General features: G+C 39.8%; 1 protein-coding gene across 1 annotated transcript in view; it reads left to right on the top strand.

The window, feature by feature from the left end:
* The window catches only part of LOC134504877 (A-kinase anchor protein 13-like), a 42,640-nt gene that overhangs the window by 26,354 nt on the left and 4,135 nt on the right, over positions 1–12,151 (top strand). Inside the window, exon 4 of the mRNA XM_063314310.1 lies at positions 9,521–9,817. Within this exon, the coding sequence (XP_063170380.1) occupies positions 9,521–9,817 (297 nt within the window). The remainder of the gene's footprint in view (positions 1–9,520; positions 9,818–12,151) is intronic.

Here is a 12,151-nt window from a genome sequence, read left to right as displayed (position 1 = left end):
TATCCTAGATATCACAGGATTTTTCCAGCTTTGCAGTATCCCCTGTTAAGGCTTTGCACAGGCCCAGAGTGAGTTTTGATGGTGCCCCTATTTTCCTGCACGAGCATGATCAGGTTTAAAGAAAGCTTTAAAAAGTCTCTTAAGTTGCTTGTGACCCTCAGTTTGAGAGCATTAAACCATAAATGATAGTTTACAAGCCACAGCATGTCTGATCTGTAGCATGAGTGAGCTTTTTAAACTAGACCAGCTTCTCTTTCAGGCTGACCTACCTTGTAGGATAGTTGTGAAGATATTAGAATAAGTAATAAGTGAGGAGTGGGCTTAACACTGAATAACACATGATATCTCCTTCTAGGTTTTTGTCCACCATTCCAAGGGCAAGGAGCTTTATTCTTGAAAGAGAGTTTAAACATGGCATATATGTGCACCTCTCTGTTGCTTGAAATGGTACACTCCACAAAATTTTACAGCTGAATTCTGCTGATTTGGATCAGCCATTGCCCCAGTTAAATGAGAATGTTCTGTGAAAGTCAACAGCCTAAGAAGAAGAATGTCCTTTGACCCTCGTGCTCTCCTTTGACCTTTGCCATGTCCTAAGAGTGCAGGAGGGCCCATTTGGGTCAGGAAGCCACCCCACTTTCTCTTGGCATGCTGCCCTCTTTGTCTGTTGCCCTCATAATGGACTTGTGTCATCAAGTGCTGACGCTCTGTCTTGAAACAGTTTCCTTGACAATAATTGCAGTGACTCAGAGCCAGCATCCTTTGAATGCTGCAGGATTAATAACAAGTAAGAGATGGGCTGTAAAGGAGATGAAGCCCTTTTCTGTCTGTGGAGAAATAGTGCTGATTGGAAATGCGCAGATTGGGCTGCGTGGATGATGCGGGAAAGCTACAGTGGAAACATCTCTCCTTGAGCATCATAAAAGGTGCTCAAGTGCTGTGTGTAAATATCCTTTCATTCACTGTATAATAAGGTTTCCAGTGGCCTGCAGCCACTCTGCTTTCCCAGGCTTCAGTTAAATCCCCAGGGTTAGGGTTAGGCATCAGGAAGAGTTTCTTCCCATGAGGGTTTTTGAGAATATCTTCCTTTTGGGATAATTGGGCAGCAGGGAGGGTTCAAAAGAATGGAAAGATGTGTCAGAGAAAAAATCAACTCCAGCTGTTGTCCCTTCACCACATCCAGCAATCAAATAAGCTCATAAATGCCATCATGAGAAATTGGAGAGAAATTCTCAAGCTCCCTGAGAATAAGGTAGCAAACCAGAAATCACTTTTGCAGAGGGAAAAAAAACTAACCTCTGAGACATTGCATGACAGATTTCAGCAGTTTGGTATCCATTAATTTTGTGACTTGTTGTAAACCGCCCAGAGTCACTTTGTGCAAGATGGGCAGTGATGAAATTTGAAATATAAATAAATAAATAAAATTAATAATGTACCTATCAGGGGTTAAGGCCAATGAAGGATATTGAGGAAGCATGGTGCATCTCTCCTAATTTCTTAATCATGGTGATACAAATATCATTGGTCTGTTTGCAGAGGGAGGCCATGTCTCTCCCCCATCCCCACCCCAAGCTGCTGCTTTAGTCCAAGAATTGGTCAAAGCGTTTTCTGAATGAAGAACTTAACTTTGGGTTTGAATGTGCACTTTGCACGTTCGTGCCAAATTATGCATGCCCACATGCATATTATCTTTACTATTGTTTTGCTATTCTCAAGTAACTCTCCAGAACTATTAGCTTTTTATGTGTCTTATAAAGATCTTCAGTTTTTTTCCTCCTTTGATGAAATATTCTTTGTAGTGTGGGACCACATAAGTAAACAAGTTGCATAAGAAGTGGTTGCTTGAAAGTAATAGCCATATGGGCTTGGCTTAATAAGATACTTTCTTAGGAAACATACCAAGTGTTCTTCCCCTCAATAAAACCCCTAGCGCTCTTTTCAGATCCTTGTATGACTTTGGAGACTAAGTAATTTTCCTATGGGATTGCACTAAGAGTTTGTGGAAGTCCAGGGACTGTCAACAGTGAAAGCCTTTCTCCTGTCTTGTCCTGTCCTGCCCTGTCCTGCCCTGTCTTTGAATTGCTTGCTTGCCAGGAGTCAACTTTTATGGGCTCTGTTTCACCCAAGGAAGTCTCTAGTTGCCAATCTGTGCAAAAGTCCAAAAGAGATTCCAGGCTGAATCTTCATGAACAAATGTTAGTGTCTCCCTTTCCAATATCCTCAGAATTTAGATAATACAGGTTTACATAAGAGACATATTAGAGGTGTCCCACACTCTTCAGTGAACTTCAGTACACACCTCCAGACATGATAAGCTTTACTGTATCATCTTAGGGGTCCAATTAACATGGTTATCCTAGGTCATCCACAGAAGTGACGTTACATTGGGATTTCTAGAGAGGCTTAAAATAGTTGCTGAAACACTGTTGTCTGTTTGGAGACTTGAGTCCTCTAAAGAGGAGATCTTGAATAGGCTGGATTCCACACTTGGCTGGGTAGGATGTGAAGTCATGCTATAGTAAGGCAGCCAATATTGCTTGTTTAGTCACAACAGTGTTGTGTCTCCAAGCAGCTTAGTGATAAAGCAGTCTACTTGAATGGAGTACAGCTGGGTGGGAGGCCAAATGTCAGCATGAAGGGAATGTCTTCCAGATTATTTGCCTATCAAGTCTTATTGCTGGCTGTTTCTCCAAGACAGGCTAGCATTTCTCACTGGTTAAGCTGGGTAGAGGTAGACTTGGGTTCAGATACTCCGCTATGACATATAGAAGCAATTCATGTATTGAGGTGTCAATAACATGGCATATAATGTGCATGGGACATGTGTAGGTGACATAAGAATCCATTGGAGTTGGGCAGGTAATTCATTTTTTAAAAAAATCTGTTCCATCATGTCTGATTCTTAGAGACTGCCTGGACAAGTTGCTGCAGTTTTCTTGGCAAGGTTTTTCAGAAGTGGGTTGCCATTGCCTTCTTCCTAGGGCTGAGAGAGAGGGACTGGCCCAAGGTCACCCAGCTGGCTTTGTGCCTAGGGCAGGACTAGAACTCACCGTCTCCCAGTTTCTAGCCTGATGGTTTAACTGCTATACCATACTGGCTCTCTAATAAATACAAATAAATAAGAAGAAGAAAAAGTAAAAATATATAAGGACTATTTTTTAAAACTGAAAAATGACCACCATCTCATGAGGTTTTGGAATTCCTGCACTGCACTAGATCATGGTGAATAAGATGTTGAAATCATACACCATTTCAGTCTCTACCATTTTTTTTTCTTTAAATGGGACACCTGAAAAGGTTGCTGATCTTTAATACAGTGCTTACGTACCGAAGGGAGAGAAGCCAACAGATCCTGAGTTAAGCTTAAAAGAAACCCAGTTTTTTTACCAATCAAAAACCAAGTGCAGGATTTGCCTTCATAGCAAGTCATTTGGAACAGGATATGTGCTAGGAACAGACGTATAATAAACAACATGGTACAACAATTTTTTTCAACTAATTCAGGTGCAGGTGTAGTCATCCTTATGTTTGAATGGTCCATATTGGGCATATCAAAAGTGTGATTAGTTCTAGCAACTCCCACTTCCTCCATTGCCTAGATGTTTGCATTTGCTGCAGTGGGTCCACCAAATGTAATGGTATGTGGGAATGATCTTGGGAGACTGGGCCCAGAGATGCTGCCTCTGCAACAGTCAGATAAGAGACAGCATAGCCTGCACCTGGAGGGTGGGCAGGGCAAGAGGCTCAGAAGGGACCCTTCTTAGGTTTCTTGGGTTATAAAGGCAATGAGGGAGAAATGTCCTTTCAGACTTGCAAGAGACTGTTTAATGTAACCTCACAATAAAGTTGAATTAGCTGATCTGGTCATAAAATCAACCTGTAAGAGAACTGATTAAGATCAAAGGATAGTCCACTTAAACTGTGTACACATAGAACAGACTAGCACAGGAGAGGAATATCAATTTCACATGCTGATTGCAGAAATCTTCAGTTGAAGCTTCATAGTTTCCAAGTAGACTGAAAAACATTTGTGTCTGAAACGTAGATAAATATTCCTGGTTGGGGTTCAGCTAGGTGGACTTGGTGTAAGGTAGCTTTCTATATTATGAAGAAATGACTTTTTTACCGATAGGCAGGAAACAATGGCTTCTTGTTCCAAACGTTTTACAACTTACGTTGAAGAATGTATTTGAAGATGAGTCTCGCTCTTACTTGCTTGTTAATCTGTTCCAGTTTTTAATCCAGGTGGCAGCAGCTTTGAATATTTTTGTAGGTGAGATTGTGAGAATGCAGGTGACTTGATAAAAAAAAAATTGCAAGGCTTTATTTGCATATTTTCCATATATGTATGTATTTGCACTTTTGGTTTGAAGGACAGATAGTTGTGTTTTTAATGTCCTAAATTAGTTTTAGTTTTGCAGCACAAAAGTAGTGCAAGACACTGTATTTAATCCTTTTCTCTGTTTATAATATTTTGTCTAGTCACGTTGTACTGCTAAGATTGTCCTTACTGGATTAGTTGCAAATTCTGTTATATACTGTTTTTGTGCTGGTCTATGTCCATACAATCTATCTGTTAGTATGGCAAATGAAGTCTATCTTTTAGGCTCCAGCTTGTGTGTGGGGATGTGTGTGTTTAATCTTGTTACACCCCTGCTTTCTTCCTTTACAAATCAATAATACTGAATTGCCTCTTTTAGCAATTTGATTTCTGTCGTTCAGATTTAGAAGCAATATGAAGCAGACACTGCAAGTCACAGATCTTTCTTTTTTTAATGGGATGGGTTGTGGAAGTCCTGGAGCGATTTAGATCTTCGCCATGTTCTTTGAGGAATAGCCTTTCTTTCTTTTGAATTAATTGACAAAGTCAAAATCTAGTTCTGGGGTGGGGGAGAGCATGTCAGTTGTAAGAGAAGAAAAACATCAAAGAACTTGAAAGAGAGCAGATACATTGCCCTCTGCAGCTGGATGTTTGTTTGATCTGATTAAACCTTATTTGTCACCTTGTTCCCATCTCTAAGAGCTGCAGCAATGTGTTTTAATGCTGCTTAGTTCAGTATCCCTGCCGAGCATTTTGTGCGTTGTTTCTTCAGATCCCAGATTTCTGTCTCCTTCTCTTTACCTAATGGTCCAACGTTCCCCATCTGATGCTCTCCAGTTGTGAGGGGACTGCATTTTCCAAAATTCATCCCTAGCACTACTATTCTCAGTCCTGGACATTTGGCATTTTAGAAGTCGGCCTTTTGGTTACCTGACTTTTGGCCCAAGCATGTAACATAGGTTAACCAGATTTACACATTGCCAAGATCATAGATCGTTGAATAAAGCACAATTGGCTAAGTCTTAAGCCATAACTTAAAAATTGTAATATCTGGCTTCATGCTAAGTCAGAACCAAAGGAACTTCTTTATGCTTTAACTCATGAACCCAGCCATTTTTTATGAATCTCCTTTGAGATGAACGTCTGGACATCCATCAAGATGTCATTAAGGGCTTCGAGACATCCATGTAGTTTTCTTATTAACAACATTTTTTTTTCAATTTCCCAGTTTAGCTTCCAGTCCTAGAATTCCCTGAAGTATTGCTGAAGTACAGTTTCCTGTTTGAAATTGACCTGGGTTGCTAACAGTACTTTAAAAACTGGAGCTATATATTTTCATTTTCATTTTCATTTTCATTTTCATTTTCATTTTCATTTTCATTTTCATCCATATCCGTATCCATATCCATATCCATATCCATCCATCCTCCATGTGGAACAGCATCCCTCCAGAAATCCAGATGGCCCTGAATCTGTTAGCCTTTCACAAGGCTTTGGAGTTCTGTTTCCCCAGGCATTTTGGCCAGGAGGTTCGGCAAGCTCTGCTGCTGATGTGGTTTCTGTGATTTGAGGTTTACTGTTTTAACCTTGGGCATCATGGGTTATATGATGTAGTCATTGTTTTTAATCCTTGTATGCCACTCAGAGTCACTGCTATGATATGGGAAGCCATATAAAGAATATAACAAATAAATACATTTGCACCCCATGTTGCAAATTGCACAGGGTGTCTGAATCAGTGGGATGGTTGGCTGAAGAAGAGAGAGTAAAGCATCATTTTAGTTCAGACTGTTTGGAGAGTTGTTCTTGGCAGTGATAATATCTTAATCACAGTTTTCTTATTTGGACCCTGCCCTGCATTAGATGTTATAAAAAATCAGCTAGGTCTCTTGACCATAGGAGTCATTTATCCTTGAATACAATTAAGTTGAGCAACTACAAATGGCTCATTTCTGCTCCTTGCACTTGGATTCTTAATTCCAGTTACCCCTTTGCTTATGAAACCCCAATTATGGAGAACTTTGTCATCCTGGTTCTGAGATCTTAAGGGCCCCAATTTCTGCTTCAATAGTGAGTGAATTGTTTTTGCCATATTACCGTAAAAGGATTTTTTCCCAGCTGCCACTGTCCAGTGAGCAGCTGTGAACTGTTCAAGTCTGTTTCTGGAGAAGAAAACATCATTTGGGTTCATTTATGTAATTAAAAATAGAGAGGAAGGAGGCGGGGAAAAAAGTTGATTCATGCAACAAGGGACTGTAGTCGTTGGCATAGTAGCTTTTCCAGTAATTAATGAATGGTCTGTCCAGTTTGGGTGTGGAGGGTGGTGACTGCAATGGGCTACAAGAAAGGAGGAGAAGTGAGGCCTTGATCCACCAATAAAACAATGGTGGTTTTGAAAATAGGAAACTTTCAGGGGGGGAGTTTGGATTTGTATGCTCTGCAGAGTTCTTGTTTGGTTTGGTCTGCAAGATTAGGCTGTGAGAACTGCCTTCTGTTCCACCCTCTGGTTTTTCAGCTTCCTTCCTTTTTGCTGAAAAGGTTTGAAAGGCATTGGGTAGCATTCCCATTTTGACTGGTTTTGATGACTAGCCCAGGTTTTAATGTTCTGATGACCCATATCCCTACTCCCTGACTTAAGAGAGGCCAAATCTCATCTCATCTCCCTCTCCCATTTTTTTTTTATTCTCTATGGCTGTCAGTCACACTAAGTAAACCAGACCAGAAAATTAATTCCACAGGAAGACTAACACTATTTACATTGAGATGAGCTATAATAATAGAATCTTGCAAGCCTGACTGTGCTGTACCTCCTCCTACTACTTAGACTTCAGTGAATTAGGGAGGCCTCTGCCTGAGCTACTTCCGAATGTTAACTCATTGTTCTGGATTTAAAAAATGCTTCAGCTCCTTTTCCCTAGCTAACGGTTCCTGCATATTTCCATCAAGGTCATCTTTCTTCCTCTCTACAATGGCTCACTGAGTGGTGTAATGTCAGAATGCTGGTTTAGGACTCAGTACACCTAGCTTCAGATCCACAAAATGGGCAGAGTAACTTTAGAACTATTGCTGTAAGTCTATCTTGCTGAGAAAATAAAATAGGACATCAATTGCTACATGTTAGGGCTGGTGGAGCTTTGGATTTTATTCCAGAATGGTCCTGCATTTATGTTCCCATGAATTCTAAATTATGTCTTCCAAACTAAATCTGAAATATTGCACAGCTCTAATACATATGTCATTGAAAACGTCTGGAGGAAAGGCTGGCTAGATTGTATTTACCTAAGAGGAAGATACACTGTGCTTGAGATGACACCCTTTACCCCTGCCCCAAAGAACAGCCAGAAAAAAATGTATAAGCATAGAAAAAAATATTAAAATACCTTGTGCAATACCCAGCTTCCTCACCTTGTCAACCAGAGCTGCTGATTCCAGTTGAAATCAATTCTGGAGATTCTTTCCGCCAGGATAAATGCACTTGTGTGATACTTGTACGTCCATGCAGAGACCTGCCAAAAGTCACCTTCCAAAAAAAAAAGGCAGGGAAAAATAAATTTATATTAATGGGGCAGTATGATTAAGGTGCTGGGTAAACTGGAGAACTGTAAGCTCACTGGGTGACTTTGGGTCAATAGCTTTATTGTTGTGGGGAGAAATGGGATGAGGGGGCACTGTGTATGCCACCTTGATCTCCTGAATGTAAAGTAAAGCAGAAACCTAAATAATACCTACAAATTAGAATCAATTTGTAAAACAAGCAGCCCCACTTATATGATTCACTGTTAGCTATCTGCATATATCACACATTCTTGGTCTCAGACATAATGTCTCTAACACAGGGAAACAGAAGAATAACACATACATGGCATACAGTTCTCTCCCTTCTTCCCATAGGTGCAGCGGAAGGAAGGAAGGAAGGCAGGCAGGCAGCAGGCAGGCAGGCAGGGCAGGCAGGGCAGGCAGGCAGGCAGGCAGGCAGGCAGGCAGGCAGGCTTCCCATAGGTGCAGTGGAAGGAAGGAAGGAAGGAAGGAAGGAAGGAAGGAAGGAAGGAAGGAAGGAAGGAAGGAAGGAAGGAAGGAACGGGTGGAGAAGGGGCAAGGAAAGTGTACTATACTGGGAAGAGTAAGAAAGAAAGGGGGGAAGAAAACAACAGAAATGAAGTAAGGAGCAGTGGTAATTGGAATAATCAAACAAACTTAGATAATGATTAAGGCTTGTAAGTGTTACCCTCAAAACCCATTGTAGATTTGGGAATCCCCCATGTGCACTCACACATTTTATTTCCCTGGCACCTCTAGAGGTGGTAACCAGTCTTGGGAATGATGGGATATTTCAACCACTCCTAAGCCTGATGTGAAAAGTTACTATTATTTTTTCTTAACAGAGACTGCCTGTTCTGTTTCAGCCCGAGCTTCAGTTTCTCCGAGTCACGAGGCACAGTGGCTGATACAGATCTGCTAGGACCTCTGTGAGAGCGTCTGGTGGTTGATTTTAAAATGGGCAAAGTATTAATCAACTAATTGATTAATTAATTTCCAGGGTCGGTATTCTTGTCAGAAATTCTTTAAGCAAATTCTGTGGCTTTTGCATTGGCCCATCTTCATGTTCCACAACTCTCCACAGGGTTCAGAGCTGGTGAAACTGAGAGGAACATTTAAAATGACTTTGGCATCTACCATGTCTTTCAAGTACATGTAGTCTGAGCACAGCAGGGTCGCATGTGCTTTCCAAGACTTTTGTGAACAGCACCAGAGACTTTTCAGACGTCTCCACTAAATTTTATCTTTTGTAACACAACAAAAGAAGAGAATTATTAAATACAGAAGGGGTAACCGCTTTAATTGTATTTTTTATTTTTTTAAAATATAATTTTATTAAGAATTTTAATTACAATAGTGCATCCACTGTACTTAACTTTAACTGATTTAGCTTAAGTTTAATGAAAATGAAATAAATGTCATGTTTGCACAATTTAGGATCAGACTAAAGAGATTAGGGAAGACCCACAGATCAGCTAGATATGAGCTCGCTTGTTCCTTTCTTCAAAATCTGGCCTCTAGGGTGCTCCTCAAAAGACTTGCGCAGCCCCTGATTCATAAAAGGTTGGATGCCCCTGATGAAGATGTTGTAGCAAGGGATGGATGGAGATGAAAAACATAGAACGAAGATGTCTGATTTATGTCATTTTTGTTTCCCAGGCCATGACTGTTGTGAGACAGTGAAGGTCTCTCTCTGTGCCACCAAGCAAGGCCACCCTATTCTGGTGGTGGCAGAGGACAGCTTACAGTTTGTCCAGGATGAAACTTACGATGCAGCACAGTTCCTGGCGTCATGTGCTGGAAACCAGCAAGCATTAAACTTTACACGCTTCTTGGACCGCTCCAGGCCGCCTGCTGGGGACTTGGATTTTTTGGATGAGAAAGTAACGTTGGCGTTTCGTCACCTGAAACTGCCGACTGAGTGGAATGTGTTGGGAGCAGACCATAGTCTCAATGGTAAGATTTGGTAATGCTTTGTACATGGTGCAGATTTGATTATTACTCTGATAATCAAATTTAGGAACTGGTTCCCTACATCGTATCTTAGACATATACTGATCTTTCCCTGCAAAGTATAGCTGTAAATAGATAAAAAATAAAATCAATTTTATTTTATTAGTACCCTATTTGTCTGCCCAGCTTCACTTTCCAAGCACTTTGCACTTGAAATTCCGTACAACACAAACAAATCTCAGTGAAATGACTAAGTTTTTGTTTGTTTCAGTAGATGTTATCTGTCGCATTTTTATCTTATGCGTTAACCAACATGACTTTCAGGACAGCTGAATTTTCATGAATGGAAGCAAAACAGTTCTTTCCTGAGATGGAGAGAGAGAGAAACAAAAAACTTTGGGCAGGAGATCTTTAAATTAATTGGTTGCTCTTTCCTGTTAAATTATCCGTGCAGATATATAGAAAAGGCCATTATTATTGCCCATTCCATAAAAAAGAATATGAACATAAGGGCAAACAGCATTGTCGTCCACTTTTCTTTTGTTGTCTATGAAGTAAATAGAATTGGGATGAAATGGGGAATGGAGCATTGGATGCTAATTTTAGATATTAAGAACCTGAACCTTGACTTCTCTTCTCTACCACCTGTATCTTTATTTCAGTCTTATCAACTGTTCTTTGTGGTCGTGTCGTGCTAGTTATTCTTTGACCAGCTGGTTTCTCTGCGGCCACAGCATGCAGCTGGTTGTACAGTGTAACCATCTTTTTTTTTTTTTTCCTTTCCAGATATTAGCAACCTTGCTATTCACTTTTGGGATAAGCAGCATTATGCGTAAATACATTAAACAACCACATATCCTTGTCTTACTCCTTTAATCCCATTCTTTAAGTGTTCCATTTATTCTCATGCATAGTTTACGTAGCTCACATGCCACTCTTATCCCATTCAGCAATCAACTTTCAACTCCATATTTGTGCAAAACATTCCGAATGCAAGCCTACTCACCCTATCAACTTTCTCACATTCATTAAAAAAATCTGGTCTGCACACCCCCCTGCCTGGGTTAAAGCCACACTGCACTTCCCATTCTCATTTCTCATTGCCATCGCTTGCACCCTTTCAATCAGAATTTTGTGGAACCCCTCCCCAGAGACACCAAACAGACCAATCCCCTTGTATCATTTATTAATTCTCTCTAACTTTCTTCATAAATAATCAAGTTTTTGCATTCATTCTTGCTACCTTTCTTTTTGTAGAGGAGAACAGAAATGGCATTTTTCCAATTGTCAGGTACAGATGCAGTGTTCACACACATTTAACAACTTGTGCAACAATTCTTTAAATAAACCACATCCATATTTTAACATTTCTCCAGTTATAGCATCTGTACTTGCAGCCGTATCATTTTCCACATTCTTTTAGCATTTGTAACTTTTCATCCATTTTTTCTTGGTCTGTAGCATTTGTTATTATATCAGTGTAATTATCATATACATCTCTCAAATACTTCTTCCATGATTGCTTCACTTTAGTTTCATCTCATTTTATCATTTTTATTTTGAATTCCATTCATCATGCTGGAAGTTTCTCATTTAGCCTTTGTCACCAACTTCGAGATTTTTTTTTATTTCCATCAAAATTGCTCTGCTTTTTCCTGCTTCTTTTAAGTGTTCCTTGCACTCTTGGATTATGTTTTTTGTAATATTTTTTTGTCTATGTACACCATACAATATCTTTGTCTCATCATTTCTCATAGCATCCTCTTATATGCATTTTTGCTCATCGATAGATTCTTTCACTTCATCATTCCACCAAGCGTTCTTTTTCATACATCCTATTAAGGTGGCACTTCTATAACACTCTGCAACGTAATTATTTTCACTTTCTTCCAAGCAGTTTCTACATCTTGTTTCCTCCACTTTCCATTCATTCTGTTGAGGGATTAATCTATCTTCTAATATTTTTTCATACAGGATTCATATTGTCTCTTCCTGCACCATTCTACTTTCACTCTTGTTTCTTTCATTTCTTTCTTTTTCTTCCATTTTTATTTTTTCTCCAAGACTGATTCTTGATATTACTGCAAATGGTCTGTCCCATGTTCAAAACCTTTCAGCATCCTTATATCCTTTATTAATTCTTGGGTCCCCTAATGGCTGATAATTTTTTTGTGCATTCTCTTGGTTTTTTTCCTATCTATTCATGTCACAGTGCAATATAATTTTCTCCCTGGATCTTATTCATTCAGAACATTGTGCAATTTCCCCCCTCCCTGACTTATCCTTGGTTCTTCTATTATTATCATTCACTGGAGCATAACATGCAACTATACCAAC

The sequence above is a fragment of the Candoia aspera genome, chromosome 13 (assembly GCF_035149785.1).
Source record: "Candoia aspera isolate rCanAsp1 chromosome 13, rCanAsp1.hap2, whole genome shotgun sequence".
Taxonomy (NCBI): domain Eukaryota; kingdom Metazoa; phylum Chordata; class Lepidosauria; order Squamata; family Boidae; genus Candoia; species Candoia aspera.
Note: the sequence above shows the minus strand (reverse complement) of the source record. Positions and strands in the feature narration are given on the sequence as shown.